Raw genomic sequence first — 23315 nt, forward strand, 5'->3', positions numbered from 1 at the left:
GGTTAAAACACACAATTTTCGGAATAAACCTGTACTAAAAATGTATGGAACAATGATTATCTCAATCCTTCATTTACTGCCCTCAATGTAGACTTGAAACAAAATACTGATAATGAAATAAAACACGGAATAGTTTTTATAATCACACTTCATACGAGCATTCCTTCTGTGAGATTGCCCCTCCAATACACTTTGCCCTCATCAGTCTACTTTTCTCCTCACCTAATGCCTTCATTTTGTTTGTGTGGAATGATGAGGACTAAGAGTTACGACTCAGGTATGATATGGACCAAGGGCAAAGCCAAAAATTTCAGTTTCCAGAGAAATGCTGTGAAATTAGCAACCAATCCAAGCTTATTTAGTTAGTTCACTATTCCATTAAATTAAACTTGACTGGTACACAAAGTCTATAAAAGATCTGGTCATTGTGCTAATTTGCCATTCTGCCCTTCCATTAATTTAAATTTAGAGAAAATAAATTAATTACATTATCCACTGATGAACATAATTAATCATTTTATGTACATGTCGCTACATAAGACTGCTTTCCTGGACTGGATACCGCTAGCAAACCATGAACTACTTTAAAGGGACAGCATCCCTCTAGTTCTACTGTATGAACTTACACATGGTCAAGATACAAGACTAAAGTCTTCAAATGACCTTGCGCAAAGATTAGCATACAAACCCAATTTGGATGTAATTTTAGCCTAACATGTAAGAAGCACATGGGACTGGGTGGAATGCTGAGTTTACAATCTAGCCAATATTCGTCTCCAATAGTTGACATCAAAACAGGGTAAAATGGTGCGGGGAAGGGGAGGGTGTAAGAGCATCATTGCATTAGATCCCATCACTTCTCTGATAGATTTTAACCTGATAAGTTAAAATTATACTGAGTGTCTCTGTTAAGTTGCTCAAAGCAGCAAAATAAAAATTGTGCTTATATAGCACTTTATTATATCTCTCAAAACACAAACAGCAAATTACTTTGAAGTGCAGTAATTCATAAAAGGGCAAAAGCAGTAGCCATTTTGCATACAGTGAGAGATGAATGGCCAGCTCACCTTTATTCTGGCAGCATTTGAGTGGATTTGAAGGAGAACTTCCTGCTCTGCTTCAAGTAGTGTCATGGGGTTCTTACTGTCCACCCAGATGCAGCAGACAGAGGGAGGCTACTAGCAACTGAGCCACACTCAGATTGACATAGAGTCATAGACGTCTACAGCACAGAAAAAGGCCCTTCGGCCCATCGAGTCTGTGCCAGTCAATCAAGTACCTAACTATTCTAATCCCATTTTCCAGCACTAGGTCCATCGCAAGTGCACATCCAAATACTTCTTAAATGTTATGAGTGTTTCTGCCTCTACCACCCTTTCAGGCAGTGAGTTCCAGATTCACACCGCCCTCTGGGTGAAAAAATTCTTCCACATATCCCCTCTAAACCTCCCGCCCCCTTACCTTAAATCTATGCCCCCTGGTTATTGATCCCTCCACCAAGGGAAAAAGTTCCATCCTGTCTACCCCATCTATGCTCCTCATAATTTTATACACCTCAATCATGTCCCCCCTCAATCTCCTCTGCTCCAGGGAAAATAACCCCAGTCTATTCAAGCTCTCCTCATAAATAAAACTCTCCAGCCCAGGCAACATCCTGGTAAATCTCCTCTGCGCTCTCTCTAGTGCAATCACATCCCTCCTATAATGCAGATTTCAGAACTGCACACAATACTCTAGCTGTGGCCTAACCAGCGTTTTATACAGTTCCAGCATAGCCTCCCTGCTCTTATATTCTATGCCACTGTGTACAGTGCTCCAAGTATGGTCTAACCCAGGTATACGGAGACCAGAACTGTGCACAGTGCTCCAAGTGTGGTCTAACCCAGGGGTACGGAGACCAGAACTGTGCCCAGTGCTCCGAGTGTGGCCTAACCCAGGGATACGGAGACCAGAACTGTGCACAGTGCTCCAATTGTGGCCTAACCAGGGTTCAGTACAAGTTAAACAGAACCTCTCTCCTTTTTGACAATTCTGTTCCCTCTCTCCCTACTTCCGGCCCCACAGAAAGCTCAGCAAATCCCAAACCAACAGCATTATACAGTCGCCTGATCAGAAAGTGACGAGTCATCATCTGCTGGATGACTCGTCGTTTCAGTTGCTGAGTCACAACGGTATTCCGCTCGCTGGCCATCACCACATGCCGCCCGCCCTCGCCAACTCTCCATGCCAGCCCCCGCCCCCGCCATTTTCCGCACATCTCTGTTCAATAAAGAAACTAATAGGAGACAATTAAGTCTTCACAGTGTTCACAGTGTTATTTGTGGACTTAAGTCTCTTACGATCAGAGGTCATTACATTATAATGATATTAATTTTAGCTTTTTAAAATAAAACTTTTATTACTTATTTTTCAGTAGCTTTCCTTCTAAAAGCACACCATATAGTTGATGTTTCTCAATCGCTGTTCTATTCTTCTGTTGCATCTCTTGCCAAAGCTCAATATTTATTTTTGAAGCATTTGGTATCTTCTGTTGAATTTTTGTACACAGCAAGGTGTAGAATGGGGAATCTGGACATTTTTTGGCTCCAAGCATTAGGGCTGAATGATTCCAGGCCAAGTATGGGAAAGATTTTAACAAATTTTAACCCAAAACTTAGCAGAGTGCCCATCAGTGTGTGATTTAAATTTCCTGTGCTAGCCATCCTCTTGGCCTCCTTGAATGACAATGTCAACTTCTGTGTCAATTATGCTAAATGCGGGTATATATGTTGTAAACCCTTACATCTGTCAGAGAAAGAGGAAAGCTGTATTCCTACTGACTAAATTGGATTAAAATCTAAATCCCAGAGGTGAAAGGACAATGCAAAGCACTCATTTCTGAGCACAGTTCAAGAGTTACCATCAAGCATTTCTCTCTATACTCCATGGAGTTACTTAAGTGCATTTTTAGATTGTAGCAATTTTAAAGGTAAACAGTGTATAATAGTTGCAAAAATTGCAGTCAACAACTTTGCTAGAACGTTAGAATGGGAAATAAATCTAATTCATATAGAGCTTCTTAAAAAAAATCATTTGTAACATTAAACAAAAAGCAAGGTGAAACTTTAATTAGTACATTTTGAATTATAACTTCTGAAGATTCAACTTTCATGAAGAAATTTAAGCAAGTTTAGTTAGAAAGTTTTAATGTCTGTCGCTTGCAAACTAGGAATGTATTATTAGTGAGGTGATTCCGCCATTCTTTCCCACCTGCCTGTCGATTTTGACCTTCATTTTGTACGTTGGATAATCAGAAAATGCTGCTTTGTAAAACAAGAGGCCAGCTTTTGGCCTCTGTTGAGAAGATGGCACAGAGTCTCCTCCTGTCCCTCCTCCCACTTAAACTGCCCAATTGTGGCTACTCATGAGACATATTGGTGAGCAGGATGGAGAATATCAGTAGGTTAACCAATACTCCAGTAATCATAATGCAGACATAATTGAGTGCCTTGACCTATGGGCTAACTTCATTATTAATTGATCACGTGTCTCAACTGAGAAACAGGCCCATTGTTGTTACACAAGGTACTGCAATAATTGTCTTCATAAGTTGAGACAGTCATTGAAATGACAATCATTATTGAATTATTAGGAATACTATTAGCATTATAATTTTTAACAATTATCTTAATTCCAGCAGGAACTGAACTCAAATGTAACTGTCTCAGCATCTCTGATTAGCCAAATGTGTTAACAAGCTAACTATTCTTCTTTCAACTAACATTTGTAAATCTGTCTAACAATTGACCAAACAGAAACCAACTTGAGTTGAAACTGATCAAAGTTTGAGTGTTACCATCAGTCACTAAGCCCTATCATTGGAACATGGTGTTCACATGTGTGAATCACTTTTACCTGTGTGTCACCATTTGTTGCAGTCAGCTCATAAATATAAACAAGTGGTACACCAACATTGTTGATAGTGTCTTTGTAGGAGGTACCTCACCTTATAATGCCTTAATTAAATGATGGTCTCATAATCATGGATAGTGGTAGAACTAAATTAGTTGATGCATGCATTTTGTACCCCAGTTAAGGCTGTGCTTGAGACACATTTATGAATGAGCACATCTTTCATGGGTTGTGTCACTCTTGAGTGAAAACTGCAAAGCAACAAAGTACTTAAGCTCAAGTAGTCTACTGATCAATTTGGCTTTCAGCTTTGCACTTTCCCCACTGTTTTTTCACTAATAATAGGTGCTCGTATCTGAGGTGGTTGGAGAGATCCACTGTCTGATCTTATTGTCTTGGGGTTAGGTATGTAGTTGAAAGGGGTCACTCGAGCAGCTCTGCTTGGAGAACTATGTCTACTTGAATTGAAGTGCATGTGTCCTGGGACATTAGTATAGTTTTCAGTCTCAGCTGAAGTGGTCATATTGTTCCTCATCAGCATTACTGTGTCAAATTCCTGTTCATTGTCTGAATAGACACCATGCGTGATCTCTGTATTTTTCCCTATAAATGATCTGCTTGTGGTTTTCCTGGGAATAGCCTGCGCAACATGAGGGATTAGGTCCAATGTTGGCGATGTGCTTGAATTTGTTTTTGTAACAGGGAAGTCTTCAGTTTGCACGAAAGCATCACTGGTCTTGGTTTCCACAGTGCCCACTTTGTTCAACTGTTGTTCAGACTCTGATTTATTTACCAGTGCCATTGCTGAAGGAGGAAGAGAGTTGCTGAGAAAATATGGAATGTCTTCATCTTTGATTCTTCTCCATGTCCCTTTTAAGCTTGGCTGAATCTTTTTCATTTGCTGTTCTTTTTGGTTTGCAAACTGTTGATTACTTCGAGGCTGTTCTTCACTTTTGGTCTTGTCACTAGATTCTGATGAGGCTGAACGAATGGAAGATGGACTCCCTGCCCTCTGTAATATATTTATGTGAGGGGAAGATGAATAGCGTTTAAAATTATCATGTTTCCAGATGGCACTGTTTTTCACAGGGAGCCTTGAGGGGCTTTCCGAGCTTGGCCTTCTCGACAGTTTCTCACTTCGGAGTCCTTCCTCATTGCACGTGGCTTTCCGTTGATTTATATTCAAGTTAGTTGCTGGTTTAGCGACTCTTAGCTCTTGGCATTGCGCAGAACGTATGAAAGCCTTCTGAAAATCTGACTTGCTTCTTCTTGGTGACACAGACTGAGATAGTGAAGAGACTGACTCAGATGAAGAAGCTTCAGACTTCTGCCTCATCAGAAGGCTTGAGGACTCTTTGATGAATGTCAGCTGCCGCACAAAGCTGGACTTATCAGATTCACTGCCGCTCGATTTAGCTGATGAGATTCTCACCAGGTCCAGCCTGTTTGGTGGCATAACCTTCTTAGCACCTTGGCTCTTATTTGGTCCAAGAGGCTCATTCTTTTGAAAAGAGGGTGCTTTCTTTGCTGGGGTTACCTGCTTAGTTGGTGTCTGAATATTTGGTGGTTGGACTGGAGATTTGCGAGACAGTTTCCCTGAAACTGGAGATTTGATACTTGGAGTAGAAGGTGTAGAACTCACAAGAGGTCTTGGTTTCTGATCAAGCTTGTTGATATTGGTTTTTGTTGCATGAGGTGTTCCTTGCCTAGTAGATTGTAGAGCTGCTGTTACATTCTTCTGGGGCTGTCTAGATGGTGTTGAGTTCCTTGAAGATCCCCTTGAAGGGCCTCTTGCTATTCTTGCTGGTGGAGTCACGCTTCTTTTTGGTAAAGTACTGTCAGCCTTTTCCGTTGTTTCTCCAGGCCTGTGCAAACTCCTAGATCTAAATGTCTGGTTAGGACTTTTGGAAGCAGCGTTAATTTTAGGTGCTGTTTTCTTTGAAGCGGGATTAGCATTCGTGGACTTTTTCCACATATCAGGCATGTAGATCACAGTCCTTCCTCGAAAGACCACAGGTAAGCTCACTGCTCGAGATGGTGGTTTAGGTGTGTTTGAAACTTTATCACCAATAGAAGGTTTACCTCCAGTTGTCTTATTTTCATTCAGTTTCTTTCCTTCTTTAGAAGTGATCTCTGCACCCTCTACATTACGCGTTTGCTCTTTCAGAGGCCTTTTTTTGTCTTTCCGCTCAAGGGTAAAATGCAGTGTTGATCCAATGGACAGCCCTGACACAAATGATAGAATTGAATCAGATTCAGAGGACGGTTCCCTGGAAAGGCAGGCTGCAGCCTGATGCAAGCTCGTGACTATTGAGTTGGCACCTTCTTGAATAGCTTTCCACTCAATACTTTCCAGATCAGGAGACGTTAAATCTGACAGTGAGCTGGAAACATCTTGGTTTATATCATTCCTGTGCTCCACATCATAAGCCATGTTCCTGCCGGTGTTGTTTTGCGTATTACCTTTCAGGCCTTGCTTCGCCGACCTCTCAGACTTTCGCTTTGAAGAATGTCTCCTTTTCTTTGGCATTGCTGAGCTGATGCATTTCTGCAGGAGATCATCTTCCGAATCATAGCTCAAAGAACTGGGAGAACTGTCCCTCCTTGTTGACAAGGATGAATATCCATTATTAAAAGATTTTGAAGCAGTAGAGCTCTGAGACTTTTTCCTTGATTTTACAAATGCTTTCCGTGTTTTCCCTTGCGTATCCTCCAACTCCACATCGCTCAGCGAACTTAATGAAGAACTGAGGGAAAAGCAGAGAGGGCTTTCATCTGTTATCAAATTTCGTTCAGTTTTACTAGTGGTTCTGAACTTTGAGATTGATTTGTGATTATGGATTGGTTCATTCCCCACTACTCCATTTTGGTTCATGATTTTTTCCTCATAGTCATTTTTTCCTTCAGTTTTCGGCTTCGCTGTATCTTTTGAGACACCTAGCATATCCAAAGAGTCATTTTCATAAAAGCAGTACACAGCTTCTTCAGTAGGTGTAGTGTGGCGCATAGATTGGAATGCATAGCTTCCGTGAATATATTCTCCACAGGAAACATCCATTCTTTGCTGCCCTTCCTCTGAACCCTTACAATCGCTTTTCTTTGTACCCAACTCCAGCATGTGTCTTGGTGTAGCTTGGTCCTTCCTTGAGCTATTTACAATTAATCCTGGTTGATAAACATGAACATTCTGGCTTTGACATGACCGTGGCGGTAGAGAGTTCTGATTCCTTTTCAGAACCTCCCTTTGGTTGAAATTAAGTGAATGTAATTGAGCTACTGGCACCGGACTATTTACATTTAAGTTGTATTTATTCCCTTGTTCAAAACTTCTATCATGCATCCTTATAGCTATGGGCACCTCGAAGTCATCAGCATTTTGTCCTTCTGCAGGAAGCAGCTCTCTTCTTTCAATCACCTCAGCCTTCATATTTGTCAATTTGGGTGATTCCTTTTGTGGATACTCTAAGGTCTCATCACTGAGTGAGGCTGAACTGGAAAAATTAACTGGAGTTCCTTCGACAGAATCTGAGTATGAGGAATCTTCTCTAAAAGTGTCATTTTTCGAGGTACTGTGCCCAGATGGTTCTAATTGAGAGTGAGCTGGCAGTAGCATGTAAACAGGGAGCTGAAGTGACTTCTTAGATTGCAGCACCTGTGTAGGTAAACCAGGTGAGGCAGAAGTTTTCACTTTTCTAAATTTAGTGGGCATGGCGGAATTGATGCACTCTTTCAGGATCTCGATGTCATCATCAGAGTTTTCCAGGATACTATCCAACTTATCGACTTTTTCCATTCCATCTCCGTTCCGTTCCTCTCTGATGTCTTCTCCTTGTGCGCGACAATTAAAACAGCTCTTCTCTTGGAGGAGAGGCATTAGCTTTAACTCAATATCCTTCTGAATATATGGCTCGTGAAGAGTGAGCGCACTTAGACTTGAGGCGCACGAGAAGTTTTCATTGGGCTTCTCCAAAGTGAAATAGAGCATAGTATCAATATCTGGAGGAAGGTGAAATCGTTCCTTAAAATCATTGATGTCCATGTGTTTTTTCATATCGCCATCCCACTGGTTATTGCCTTGACCAGCATCTTTTTCTAGCTGGTCAAGCAAGGGGGTTTTACTTCTACTAGGGGGCATGGTTTGACCAGGGCTGTCAGGCAAATCACTGGGACTGATGGTACCGCTTATCATTTCACTGCAAGGGTCACTTTGAATGGAACTTACAATTGATGGGCTTTCAAAGCTCCCAAGTGAACTGACTGAACTGCACCTGCTTAAGACTAATGGGGTTTCTTGCAAGTAATTTTCTGATGGACTTGATGGACTGGAATCCATATTTCTAGAAGATGCTTTTTTCCTTATCAAAAATTTTTCATGCTTTGGACAAGGTATTTCAATAGGTTGAGATGTACTGCTGAATGAATTATCACTAGACTTGATCTGCATTTTTTCTGAGGCAAAGGACTCATCACTTATTGTCTTCTCTTCAGGCTGTGGTGATTCTTTTTCTACGCCAATGATTTCCAGAGAAGAGTCGCTATCCACATCATTTTCACTGCCAATTTGAACATCCAGGACATTTTCAGCAGATGAGAGGGATGAGAGTGAGCTACATCTTGAGAAGCAAATTGGAGTGTCTTCCACACAGTACGTTTGCAAAGTTTCCTGGTCATTGGAAATTGGTGTGGAAGCAGAAGTGCTAGAGAGGCCTTGATTCACATTTCTACTGCTCTGTGGATATCCAGAAGGGACCCACGCCTGCTTTCTGCCATTCAAACTCTGAGGGGTCAGAGAATTTCCTGGACTTGGGCTTTGACTGCTTCCCGTTGTGACTGAAGTCACATGGATCTTTTCATAAAAAGGTGAGAATCGTTTTTTACTTATTTCATCGGATTTTCTTATCCGCCAGGCTTCATTCAATGTAGTTTTAGATTCTCTAGAACTCAATTGTTCATCAGAATCCTTTCTATCTAGCTGATCGTTGTCCCCACTCTTTAGGTCTAAGTTAGTCGGCCTTTTCTGATACATAGGAAGCTCGTCCTTTTGGTCTGTAACCAAGGAATCCTTAGCTGAATGAATGTGACCTTTTGTGTCACATTCGCCAGTGCTAATAACACAATCCAGGCTGTCACTTGATAAGTTTGTGTAGTCTGTTCTTGCACCCAAGATCATATGTACTTTGCTACGATTTTCACGTTTGCCTGAATTAGCAGCTTCAGTAGGATGACAGGGTGATGAAGACTTTGTCCTGGGTTCATTCAAGTCATCTAATGCACACTGCCAGTCAATGCATTGATCTTCAGAGCTAAGACTAAAACTGTCTTCTGAGGATGTGTGCATGTTAGACATATCTTCCACTATTTTGTCGATCCTGGCTACAGTCGTGGATATTTGGTTTACCAACCTCTCTGCCGCAACAGACACATTATCAGTGGCGGGATTGAATTTTTGAAGATTTCCGTCCAGGTCTCTTTCTGATTCTGAACATCTTCCGCTACTACGACATCTGGACAAACCTTGTCCTTGAAGAAAAGAGGAGTTCAGGTACATGGACAGCACACTTAAGCCTCCGGTTTCTAATCCAGTTGATATATTGGGACCCTCATCATCATCAAAACATCCAGAGTCTGATGCATAGTCCTTGGCCAAGCTTTCAATATGCCTGAGGGGTTTGTTGATATTGGGATGCTTAGGGCTAAGCTTTTCAATGCCATCAAATGTCTCTGTTAAATGTTTAGCATCCAATTCAGCCTCCAGGGCTTTCTGCTTCCTCATGTATAAAGAAGGCATGCAAGAACCTGGGGATACCATGGTGGTATCTTTGTATTTGGCTGGCCGGTTGGTCAAAAGATTCCTCAGGGCGGCTGCACTCCCCATTGCTATCATCTTGTGTTTGGAATGAATCAGGTTCCTCAACATGCTGACAGCTCCCAGGTCCCACAGTAGCTCTTGGTCCTTTGAGCTGCGAGCTGAGAGATTCCATAAGGTTCCGCAAGCATTGCTGACAATGGTCAAACTGTGGGACTTCAGATGTTGCAGCAAGGTCTGCAGGCAGTTGTAGTCACGTAGGATTTGCCTAAAAGACAAACAAGGCCATTAAGCAAAATGGGCAGTTATATTTTTATAATAAAATAGATGGAGGAGAAAAAGAATTCAAATGTGAGGTTCTTTTGAAAGTTGCTATGAGATTGCAGGAATAGTTGTGATTATTTAAATAATGTGTCTTAATAGTATATGTATTAATAATTTTGAACTTTAAATTTTTGAAGTACAATATTGTATAAACATAAGAAGGGGGAGATAGTGGCACAGTGGTAATGTCACTAGACTAGTAAACAAGAGACTCAGGCTCATGCTCAGGGAACACGGGTTCAAATCCCACCACAGAGTGTTGGAATTTAAATTCAATTAATAGATCTGGAATATAAAGCTAGTGATGGTGCATGAGACTATTGTCGATGGTCATAAAAACCCATCTGTTTCATTAATGCCCTTTAGGGAAGGAAATCTGCCATCCTTACCTGGTCTGGCCTACATGTGACTGCCCTTTGAAATGGCCTAGCAAGCCACTCAGTTCAAGAGCAATTGGGAATGGGCAACAAATCCTGACTTTGCTAGTGATGCCCACTTCCAATAAAAGAATAAATTTTTAAAAATAGATTTAAATAGAACTTACAGGTCTGATATAAAATCATTGAGTTCTCGCGTAATTCCAACAATCTTCTCATTGTTTTTATGTTTTGTTTCATTTAGAATTTAGCTACATTAATATTCATAACTATTAATACTCATAACTATTTCACTGTACAAAATAATGGATATCTGACTAAATAATGGTTTTGATGAAAGGCCATCGACCTGAAAGTTTAACTCTGTTTCTATCTCCACTGATGCTGCCAGTCCTACAAGTATTTCCGGCATTTTCTGAATTTATTTCGGCTATCTAACCAGCTCCAATTACCCTATGGAGTTCTAAGAATCTGCCCAATATTGTATCTTTTCCTCTCGAAAGTGAATGCCGTGAATCAAGCTGTACGTTACCAGATTTCAGAAAAAAAAATGTGCCCCCTTCACACTGGCATTAGGAATACAGTGTCTGTCACTATTGAAACATGGATGTTATGCCAAGGCAGCATCAACTCACTATTTATATCGCCATCAGTACGCCTTTCATGACTTAAAGCTGTTCTAAAGCACTTTACATCCAATGAAGTAATTTTGAAATGTAGTCATTGTTGTAATGTAGGAAATGTACAGCCAATTTGCGCACAGCAAACTCCCATAAACAGAAATATTAGAATGATCAGCTTTTTTTTTTGTAAGACTTTGAGGGATAAATTTTGGACAGGTCACCATGGAGAACTTCCCTACTCTTCTTCAAAGTAGTGCCATGGAATCTTTCACCTCCACCTGAGAAGGGAAAGGAGCCTAAGCTTAACATGCCATCTGAAAAACAGCACCTCCAGCAGTGTAGCACTCCCTCAACACTGCACTGCAGTATCAGCCTAGATTTTGTGCTCCAGTTCCTGGAGTTGGTCTTGAATCCATGATCTTCTGACTCAGAGGTAACAGGGCTACCAACATATTTAGGCAATGCTAGTGATTGTGCACAGTAACATGTTTTTAAAATATATCATTATTTGCTGTACCTGTACTCCTCATTTGTTGCAATGAGACTGGAAACATTTCGCAGAATACCTCCTCCACTCTCAATGATGGCAAGCGAATTGCTCTGACACTTGTAGGTCAGAGTACCTACTAGGAAAACCAATGCCCCTTGAACAGAACAGATGGCCACCTTGTTCTCTGTGCTGTGAGCTGATAGGTTCCAAAGAGCACTCAGCAGGCTTTTCAAAGTTGACTCCTTGAGAGGAACATGAAAATGCAAAACTCAGAACATCAACTCACAAGATCACAAGATAAATCCAGATGAGAGCCGCCATTCAATTCTCTTTAGCTATTCCATCCGGAACAAAGAAACTACCGCGATCCACTCATCACATCACCCAATAAGCTCCTGGATAACTCTAAGGTTCTTGCCGCCTTCCTCAAGCTTTATTCCAAGTGTTGATTATTCTATATGTGAAGAAATTATTCCTGACTTCTGTATTCATATAGCATCTTTAACATAATAAACCATTCCAGAGTGCTTCACATCAGCATTATTGTGTGGGGAATGAGACCATGGAGGGAATTTGAAAACAAGGATGAGTATTTTAAAATTGAGGCTTCACAGGGGGCCAGTTTAGGCCAGTGAGCACAGGGGTAATGAGAAATAAGACCTGGTGCATGTAAGGGCCCAGACAGCAAAGTTTTGAACGACCTCAAATTAGTTGATTTTCTATAAAAATATGGACACAAAGCATTATTTTAAAATTGGGATTGGTTTACAACTGCATGCCCAGGTCCAACCATTGCCTAGGACGGATAGTACATAGAATTCTACAGCACAGTAGCTGGACAGAAACAGTCCATGCCGTAGTTTATGCTCTACACAGCCTCCTCCCACTTCATTTCACCTCACCCTATCAATATATCAAGAGACTCTTAACAGAGAATGGGGGGGGAGTTGTTGAGTGAGGGGCACAAGGATGACAAGAAAATGCATATGACATTACAGTAAAATTGGATTGTGTCTTTAAATTATTGAGGCAATGTCAATCTTCATGGATTGTCAGCCAGTCCTATTCTTTCTGCTCCCCTCATCTTGGCTACATATTTCCATCAACATTCTTCACTAGAATCTAAGGTTAATCATGAAATGTGAGTCAGTTAATTAAGAACGCACCTTTTTAGCCTTCAGAGCACATTGCATCAATGCGCTTACACTTCTGACTTCCCGTAGAATCCTCTTGCTGTTGACGTCTGCTCTCCACGAAAGGTTTCTCAGGATACTAGCCACAACCTGGAATAATTCACGCATATTAAGAACTGAACCAGGTGAGCAAGCCTATCATTAACTTCACTGTAAGGTGGTGGTTGGGGACTGTGGTGGCACACAATATCAAATTGATTTCCCTGGTTGTTTTGGCCTCAGCCTGACTCCCATCCTAAAGATGAAAACCAGTTTCGTTTTCCAAGTCATTCCCCTCCAAAGCAACAGTGATTTCCCCTTTGGCATCAGGCAAACGCACATAATTACTTTATGTGCACATTCATACATTCTCTACAGACACTTAATTACATGATATGTTTCTAATGCTGCGTTCCACTGCAGATAAAAGCAAAAATAACTGTAACACAATAAATGCCCCCCCCCTGAAGATTTCCTCCCATGAATGACCCTTTCAATTAAGAACAAGGTTTTGAACACATGCTGACTGGAATCCATGGGGTGAATGTGTAGGCCCTGACGAAGAGGAGAGTGGGCACTGAATTTCGCGGCACCGGCCAGCATTGCAGATCCCCGGCTCCACCCTGGCTCTGAGCCATTTTCCTGGAGGCTGCATGGGGAGAGTGTGGCAGAGGCGAGTAGCCAATTTATTAATGGCCTACTGTCGGAGGCCGGCTGGGAATTTTCCAGTCGGCCTCCAGCTCACCAGAGACACTGGGGGACAGTTTAGCTACCTGCAGATGCCCTCCTGGCAGAGTCCCGCCTTGCCTGTTTGGTTCCAGCTGCAGACATAGGCCACCCTGTGAAGGGGATCCCCCCACCCCCTCAATGGCGTCCAGCTGCTTAGCATATTTTTTTAATTTGGGTTCCCTCCCCCTCAACCTACCCTGATAGGTCAATTTCTGCTCCTTCAGTGATGGAACATATGAATATAGGAACATAGTAGGCCATTCTGCCCCTGCTCCGCCATTCAACCAGATCATAGCTGATTTTCTACCTCAATGCCATTTTCCCGCACTAGCCCCAAATCCCTTGATATATCCATTTCTGTCTTGAACATACTCAATGACTGAGCCTCCACAAACCTCTGGGGTAGAGGATTCCAAAGATTCACCACCCTCTGAATGAAGAAATTCCTCCTCATCTCGATCCTAAATGGCCTACCTCTTACTCTGTGTCCCCTGGTTCTAGACACCCACCTCCTGCCGACCCCAGTGAGGGAAACATCCTTTCTATATCTACCCTATCAAGCCCCATGCAAATTTTGTATGTCTTAATGAGGTAGAGCCTCCCTATTGGCCCTGCAGCTGCAAGAACCCGCCAACTGTCCCAAATTGGATGGCAAGCCTGTCCTCTGTCCACTGATAGGCCAATTCAGGAAAAATCACGCTGGGTGACTGTTCCCCGCAGGGTGTGGCCTCGTGACCCCCGTTTAAGTCTGACAGCAGGGTCCTGAAGCCTGTGGCCAAACTCCTGCTGCATATTTCCCAATTAAGCCCCACAAATGTATTTAATCCCAATGTATATCACAAGATGTAGTCAAAATTGCAGATGACAAACATGAGGACCAGGGAGCTATAGTGTCATAATTAATTGTGCAAAGGCATGTAAGAGAGAACACAGTTGTGTGCACATATACAGATGTGTACATAAGCTACCGATGAAAATGGCCATAAGGGTGTTGACATTCAGACCAGCTATTCAAATATAAGCTGTTCAAACACTGAGGTCTCTGATTTTAGCCACCTGGTGAGAACAAGGTAAATTCAGGTCAGACGCCCATTTACATCACAACCAATATTTTATGCTATTTTATGATATTTTATTGAAGTTAAATGCAATGAGGACCCTTTGAATCCAACCTGTGCAGTTAAAGGAATAGCCAAAGTATTCAGTTTTTATCTTATTTTGGTTTCAGACTGGAACACATCTGCTCTAGGCACATAGGCTTTCTTTGTTTCTTTTCTTCCCCTTCCCCATTCTCTTTGTACCAGTAAGACTAACTCATAAGGACATAGAAACAGATGAAACAGGAGCTGAAGAAGACCATTTGGCCCCTCGGGCCTGCTCCGCCATTCATTAAGATCATGGCTGATCTGTTTGTGTTTTGATTTCCACATTCCCATCTACCCTCAATAACTTTTTATTCCCTTGCCTAATAAGAATCTATCTACCCCTGCCTTAAAGATATTCAATGACCCTGCCTCCACCACCTTCTGAGGCTGAGAGTTCCAAAGTTGCACAGCCCTCTGAGAGAAAAAAATTCCCCTCACCTCTGTCCTAAAAGGGCGACCCCTAATTTTAAAACAGTGCCCCTTCATTCTGGACTCACCCACAAGAGGAAACATCTTTTCCACGTCTACTTTGTCAAGACCATTCAGGATCTTATACACTTCAATCAATTCACCCCTCACCCTTCTAAACTCAGTGAAAACAAGCCTAGTCTGTTTAACCTTTCCTCATAAGACAACCTGCTTATTCCAAGTGTCAATCTAGTAAATCTCCTCTGAACTGCCTCCAACACATTTACATCCTTCCTTAAATAAGGAGACCAAAACTGCACACAATACTCGAGATGTGATCTCAACATTGCCCTGTATAGCCGAAGCATAACATCCTTACTTTTATGTTCAATTCTTCTCATAATAAAGGATAGTATTCTATTAATCTTCTTGATTACTTGCTGTTCTTGCATACTAACATTTTGTGTTTTTTTTCATCTGTCATTCAATCTCTCCTGTCATTCACCCTATCCATTCACCCTATCACAGACCTTCCTTTTGTCCTTGTCCCACCCGCCCCTTGCTCAAAACCTATTTGTTCTCTAGCTTTTCCCAGTTCTGATGAAAGGTCTCCGACCTGAAATGTTAATCCTGTTTCTCTGTCCACAGATGCTGCCATAACCTGCTGAGTATTTCCAGCACTTTCTGTTTTTACTTCAGATTTCCAACATCTGCAGTATTCTGCTTTTCGCATTGAAGTTAAGACTCTGTTTTAGTTTTAAGATGGTAGCCTTGATGGGGAAGCCAAAGATTAAAATTATTTTTTTAAGTTGAAAATTATTATTTTATGTCATATATAAAGAGGATTTTTTTTTACATGAATATGCAAGTTTAAGAACATTGTAATGTGTTACCTTGGAGTATTCCTTTAAACTTTTACAATATCTGAGCAAAATGCTTCATAATTCACCAACCTGATGTATGTCTTCACTTTCGGACTCTAACTGGGCTACAATACTTTGCATGCAGCCTTTTCTGGAGCACAGTGTGGCCTGCAAGAGGAAAACAGGCACGGAAAGCTGAGCACATCTCATTTACCAAACAATTTGAATCCCTCTCCTCAAGATATTTCAGACCAAGACAAGGGTTCATACCTGTGATTGGCTGTTTTATAGGACATTGTGGTCCCACTGGGAAACTGAGAAAATGATTCATTACGGCAACATCTTAAGTCAGCCTACTTTTAAATGGGCCAGTTTTGTGGTAAGGAGTTAATTTGATTCCGTGCGCTGAATTGGCCGATCTGAGCCAAATATCAGGGCATTATAATTGGACCCATGCTCTGTGCTAGGAAGTGAAAGAAAAAGGAAAATCAGCCAGGATTCCCAAAGCTGGTAATATCCCGTTGATAAGTGCATTGACTGTGATTCCACCCAAAGGTTGGATAATGTATTGAAATCCACTATTTAGACTCCCAGATGAAGAACGACCATTTTGAAGTTCTGGATGGAACGATATCTTAACAAGTATCAGCTTCATAAGAGAGGGCAAGGGAAAGAGGAGAATGTGTTATGGAAAAAGAGGGCAAGTCATTCCTGTTCGGGACAGCTATTGCCCATGCCCAGTTTGAATGTTCCTTGTGACCTATCAATAACTGTTTTAGAAAAGGTTAAATAGTCTGCCCCTGACCTATAGGAACATAGGATTTAGGAGCAGGAGTAGGCCATTTGGCCCCTCGAACTTGCTCTGCCATTCAATAAGATCATGGCTGATCTGGTTGTGGTCTCAACTCCACTTTCCTGACTGCCGCTCTATAATCCTTGACTCCCTCGTCTATCAAAAGTCTGTCTAACCCAGCTTTAAATAAATTTAATGACCCAGCCCCCACTGCTCTCTGGGGAAGAGAATTCCATATGGCAAATACCCTCTGAGAGATAAAAATTCTCCACATCTCAATCTTAAAAGGGCGACCTTTCATTCTAGAAGATTGTATTTCAATAATAGATGAGTTGCAGATCAGGTTGTCAATTACTTTATCAGGTAATAAACTTAAAAGATTGCTTAACATATATTGACAAAACGTAAATGAATTTTGTCTACTTTTCATCTAGTCACAACTAAATGGACCTGAAAAAAAAAATATCAGTCAGATTGACCTCTGCGTCTGTTGGCACCAGCTTCTGATTAGCATTTCTCTTACATTAATCTTGTCTTGATGTGAACATTGTAATTAGGTAAAAATTAACTGAAAGATTGAGTATATTGGGAATCCCCACCGGACTAGCAATGAGTGAATGATTGCTTCCCTCTTCACTCTGCCCGTCGTATATTAATTCCTGGAGTTCAACAGAGTTATTATCATGGATATCCACAAGTTACATCATTGTATTGATTTTCAGTAACTGTGATCCTTTTAATTTCACAGCAGCAGATGGAGTACAATGAATACCCATGTATACCTTAACAAGAGAGGTTAGACAATATGCACTGAATTTGTACTGTTTACAATGTGGAAGAAATTTAGCATCTGTACAACTACTGTTCGTGCATTAATAACTTGTTGTAGGGGGCACAGGGCACAACTTTGAAATCTGCTTTAACACAGAATGTGGAAGTACAGTAAACAGTAAGGAAGATAGTAATAGACTTTAAGGGCATGCAGACAGGCTGGTGGAATGGTGGACAAATGACTGGTGAAATTCAATTCATAAAGGAGTGAGGTGATACATTTTTGGTAGGAAGTATAAGGAGAGACAGTACACGCTAAATGGTACAACTTTAAAGTGGGTGCAAGAAAGAGAGAGATGCTTGGGAATGTTTGTGCACAAAGTTTTGAAGGTGACAAGGCAGGTTAACAGGGCAATTAATAAAGCAAATAGGACACTGGGCTTTATAAATAGAGGCATAGATTACAAAAGCCAGGAAGTTATGCTAAACCCATATAAAACTCTACTTCTGCCCCAGATGGAGTATTTATCTAATTCTGGGTACCACACTTTAGGAAGAACATGAAGGCTTTGGAAAGCTAGATTCGCTAGAATAGTCCTAGTGATGAGGGCTTACAATTACATTGATAGACTATAGCTGGGGGAGAATTTTCTCCCCGTTGGGTGGGGGGGGGGGGGGGAGGTTGGGCGGGAATGGGCACAGGCGGGCGCGCAGCCGATTGCCGTCTGCGATTGGCTGCGTGCCGCCATTTTACATGGGCGGGCCAATTAAGGTCTGCCCAGCGTGACGCGCACCCGGAAGCGCTGAGCGCTCCCTGTGCGGGCAGGGGAAGCAGGCTGAGTCAGGGCCTGCGCTCTTTCACACATGCGCGCGAAAGAGCACAGAAATCTCCCTGAGGCACAGAGCTACCTCAGGGAGATTACTTTGATTTTTAAAAATTTTAATAAAGGAAAAAAAATTTAAATTTAATGTGTCAGTGTCACATGAGTTGGGACATGTCTATGAATTTTATCAAAAATTTCTATTAATGTTTTAAAACCTTCAATGAAACCTCATCCCGCCCGTGGATGAAGTTTCATGATAAATGCGAAGGCCACCTGGGCTCTTCGCCTGCCCCCCGCCAACCTTAAGGTTGGACGGGCAGCTCAGTTAAGTATTTCAATTGGAATTTAAATGGCCTTAATAGACCTTTGACAGTTCGGCGGGCACGCAGCCGACTCCGGTGCGCGCCCACCGAACTGAATACCTGAATGATGCGCGGTGATGTCGGGACACACGCCCGATGTCACCGTGCGTCGTTTTATGCGTCAGCGAGCGGGGCCCACCCCCGCACGCCAACCCGAAGATTCTGCCCCAGGGATAGGGGGAAGGAGCAGTGATTCATGGTACAAGCTGGATGGGAAGACAATGATGCAGTGATGTTACTGGGCTAGTGATCCAGAGGCCCAGGCTCTGGGGACATGGGTTCAAATCCCACCACTGCCACAGCAGCTGGTGGAATTTAAACTCAGTTAATAAATCTGGAATTATAAAGCTACTCTCAGTAATGGTGACCGTGACAACCATCATTGATTGTTGTAAAGCCCTTCTGGTTCACTAATGCCCTTTAGGGAAGGAAATCTGCTGTCTTTACCTGGTCTGGCTTACATGTGACTCCAGACCCAGAGTAGTATGTTGACTCTTAAGTGCCCTTTGAAGTGGCCTACTAGCAAGGGCAATGATGGATGGGCGACAAATGCTAGCCTTGCCAGCAGCACATGCATCCCGTGAAAGAATTTTAAAAATTGCTCTTTGAAAAAAGTGTTGCAGATTTGGCCTCCTTCTGTGCTGTATTGAGAATAAGCCAATTGCCACCATGCACCCCCCTCCCCCACTCCCATTAATATGCAGTCACATTATGTGCCCCCAATTTCCCATTCTTGCATGAGCATTGTGACATAACAAGCAGAAGGATCATAAAGGTAATAATAACAGCCCCAGGAGTGCCATGAATCTGACATACTGGCCATCCACTTAAGATCCTCTGAGCAGTATTCTTGTGCCAAGAGCAAAGGATACCCTATAAATCCTTCTCTTTTTTCCTTAACCAGTAGTTTATGGACAGGTGCACATGGGCAAGGTACTGTTACTCACCTTGTTGACTACATCGCCAAAGGTGAGGTTGGTCAGGGCCATTCCTGCATACCGACGCAGGGCTGAATTCAGGGGATCATTGGTGGGCCCATACATGTCACAATCAACCTGCAGAAGTTCAGCAACTGCCTGCAAGCCTCCTGTATTGGAAGGGGAGAGGTGGTGGGAGAGAAAATAACAGCTATAAGGCTCCCAAGTCTTAGGAATAAGAACAGAAAATGCTTGAAATGCTCAGCGGGTCAGGCAACATCTGGGGAGAGAGAAGCAGAGTTAACTTTTCAGGTCCATAATCTCTATCAGAACTGGAAAAAGGTAGTGATGCAATGGATGATATCTGGCAGAGATAGTTATGTTCCAGCAGGTGAAATTGCTCCAAACTAGATTTTTTTCATCTCGTTATGATTCGATTCCAGAACGTGGGACATTGGTGAATCGGTGGAGATGAACGCAGGCTATTGAGTTGAAGTTGAAATTTGCATTCAGGTCTCTGAAACTCAACTACACATGCAAATTTCTTCATCATATTTCTCATGTGGAACCACTTTTGTTTGGAATCGGAAATTAGAATTCGACACTCAAATCCAGTAGACCAGTAATTACATTCCAGAAACAATTACTTCAAGGGATTTACATGTAAGACGGGTTAACAAAAGCAGCTGAACATTTCTGATTGACAGTCACCGTTATGCTCTCCCTCAACTGGGTAGGCAGGCCGATAGGTTCCTGATCCCAAGTCATACTTACACTTGCAGGACATTACTTTTCATTAACAATCACAGTGCTTTTGAAGAATCAAAATTTATAATGTTGTCTTTTCTCCTTTTCATGAAACATTTTGTCTCCAGGAATAGGTGGTGGAAGCAGATTCAATAAAAAATCATATTAGAGTTGGACAGGTACTTGAGGATGAGGAACTGAAACAGTCCAGGTCCAAATGCAGCAAGACCTGGACAACATCCAGGCTTGGGCTAACAAGTGGCAAGTAACATTCATGCCACACAAGTGCCAGGCAATGACCATCTGCAACAAGAGAGAATCTAACCATCAGCCCTTGACATTCAATGGCATTACCATCACTGAATTTCCCCACTCTCAACACCCGGGGGGTTGCCATTGACCAGAAATTGAGCTGGACCAGGCATATAAATATTGTGGCTACAAGAGCAGGGGCTAGGAATCCTGTGGTGAGTAGCTCACCTCCTGACTCCTCAAAGCCTGTCCACCATCTACAAGGCACAAGTCAGGGGTGTGATGGAATACTCTCCACTTGCCTGGATGAATGCAGCTCCAACAACACTCAAGAAGCTTGACACCATCCAGGACAAAGCAGCCCACTAAATTGGCACCCCATCCACAAACATGCACTCCCTCCACCACCAACGCACTGTGGCAGAAGTGTGTACCATCTACAAGATGCACTGCAGGAACTCACCAAGCTTCCTTAGACAGCACCTTCCAAACCCACGACCGCTACCATCTAGAAGGACAAGGACAGCAGGTACATGGAAACACCACCACCTGGAAGTTCCCCTCCAAGCCACTCACCATCCTGACTAGGAAATATATTCCTGTTCCTTCACTGTGGCTGGGTCGAAATCCTGGAACTCCCTCCCTGACAGCACTGTGGGTGTACCTACACCACATGGACAACAGCGGTTCAAGAAGGCAGCTCACCACCACCTTCTCAAGGGAAATTTGGGATGGGCAATAAATGCTGGCGTAGCCAGCGATGCCCACATCCCATGAACGAATAAAAGGTTAAGGACAATAAGTGGAGTTGTAAGACTAAGCACAGCTGCTCTTTCTAAGAGCTGGCAGTGGCATAATGGGCTGAATGGTCTCCTTCTGTAGGCATATTAATCTATGTGAAGCCTCTGGTCTCATAGATGAATTGAAAAGGGAATGAACACTTCATTGGCTGGCAGATTTGAGTGGCCATTTGCATTTGAAGTCAAACCTAGAATCACAGTGAAATGAAATCAAGACCTTAGTCAATAGATGCACAATTTTCCCCATTGTAAGACAGTAGTAGATTTGTATCTTTGGCCCAAAATTCCTCTCCAAGGTAGAAAAGAAAAAGTGTCAACATGTTAGCTTCCATTTCTGCTGAGTGAATCTGTGGAGAGGCAGAGAGGGACTCTGCTCAGGCCCCATGTCGACCATTTTGTTAAAGCAAAACCTATTAGCTATTTGTTCCCCTCTTGCTCTGCCCCACCACCAGTGATATGGCCTTCAGTCACCATACTCATCCCAAAACCTCCATCTCACTAAATTTCTCATGATTTTCTCAAAACCTACCTCTGTGACCTTGACATCACTCATCACCCCTAATCTACTCCATTCTTTTCTTTGTGTCCATCACCTACCCTGCTCCTCCCCCCACCCCCAACCCCCTTCACCCCACAATGCAGCACTTTGTGGTTATCTGCTCCATTAAAGCACAATGTAAGTGCAAACTGTTATCACCACAAAAACATCTGTCCCTGGCTGCAACTCTAGTCCGCTGATAAATCCCCAGTGGGTATAATTTTCTTACTATATCCTGAACTACATTCTGTGTTACATGGATGAGTGAGCTCAAATTTGTATGGCAACATTAGGCTTGAACTTAAGTTTCTTTCCATCTCACCAAGAAGGGTGAGGGCTTGTTTCTTCGTAATGATCCATAAAATCCAATCTCAAAACCAAATTCTCCTCTGCAGGCTACCACCAGCTAAAATGGAGAATTAATGGGAACACCGAGAGAACATCAAAGAAACAGTTAAATAACAATTTTTGCAACTTGCCAAGTTCATTCATGGCACGCCGGTACTCTTCATCGAAAGACAGCTTCATTATTGCACACATTGCCTGGCAGATCTGGGGCTCAATGGGTAGTGGCACTACAAGGGAAAAGAAGAGCAGAGCACTTAGATTTGAAATTCAGCAGCATCTAGTTACAGCTTTTGTCCCTAATTGACTCCTTTGCCTCCTTTTCTTAACTTCTTATTTCGTACAGTTCTACAAGTGGCAATAACCATCCCCTGGCTCATCCAAGCGACTTGTTGAGATCAGCTAGATTATAACAGACCATGGAGCTGAGGAAAGTAGCAAAGATACCATCACGGGGAAGCTGGATAATTACATGAGAAAGGAGGTAAGCTGATAGGGTTAGATGAATTATGGTGGGAGGAGACTTGTGTGGACCGTAAACATTGGCTTGGACCAGTTGGGCCAGGTGGCCTTTTTGTGTGCTTTAAATTCCATGTACTGTGTAACTTTCTTACTGTTATAACATAATGCTACATTGAGAAGTTCCTTTACCTACTAGGTCAGTGGTGGGAAAGATTATAGCTTTTACAGAGTACTCCTTAGGGGATGTTTAGACCCATTGTTATTGGTTTTGGGGAAGTTACCTATTTTTATTTGTTGCTGGGATATGGACAACACTGGCAAGATTGCACTGGCTGCCTTAGTTGCAGTAGGAAGGTGGTGGTAGACCTTCTTGCTCAGTGATTGTGGTTTACAGCTCAGATCTTGTTAAGCCACATCAGAGGCCACTAAGAGTCAACGACATAGTGTTGAAGACACATATATATACATAAAGGGAAAGGATTGATGGAATTTCAAAGGTTACGGGGAGAAGACGGGACAATGGGGTTGAGAAACTTATCAGCCATGATTGAATGGCGGAGCAGACTCGATGGGCCGAATGGCCTCATTTCTGTTCCTATGTCTTAATGGGACTCCTTTCTCTTCAAAAAAAGAAGGCTGAGGGATGACCTAATAATGGTCTTTGAAATAGTGAATG

The 23315-nt window shown here is 42.4% G+C and overlaps 1 protein-coding gene across 1 annotated transcript in view; it reads right to left on the reverse strand.

Annotated features, from left to right (window-relative positions):
• Nucleotides 1–1368: 1368 nt before the first annotated feature.
• apc2 (APC regulator of WNT signaling pathway 2) overlaps nucleotides 1369–23315 on the reverse strand; it is a 116860-nt gene continuing 94913 nt past the window's right edge. Inside the window, exons 10-15 of the mRNA XM_078556023.1 lie at nucleotides 22312–22407; nucleotides 19526–19665; nucleotides 15919–15996; nucleotides 12678–12794; nucleotides 11539–11753; nucleotides 1369–9965 (exon numbers count right to left, since the gene is read on the reverse strand). Of these exons, the coding sequence (XP_078412149.1) occupies nucleotides 4196–9965; nucleotides 11539–11753; nucleotides 12678–12794; nucleotides 15919–15996; nucleotides 19526–19665; nucleotides 22312–22407 (6416 nt within the window). The 3' untranslated portion in view covers nucleotides 1369–4195. The remainder of the gene's footprint in view (nucleotides 9966–11538; nucleotides 11754–12677; nucleotides 12795–15918; nucleotides 15997–19525; nucleotides 19666–22311; nucleotides 22408–23315) is intronic.

The sequence above is a fragment of the Cetorhinus maximus genome, chromosome 13, assembly GCF_964194155.1.
Source record: "Cetorhinus maximus chromosome 13, sCetMax3.hap1.1, whole genome shotgun sequence".
Taxonomy (NCBI): Eukaryota; Metazoa; Chordata; class Chondrichthyes; order Lamniformes; family Cetorhinidae; genus Cetorhinus; species Cetorhinus maximus.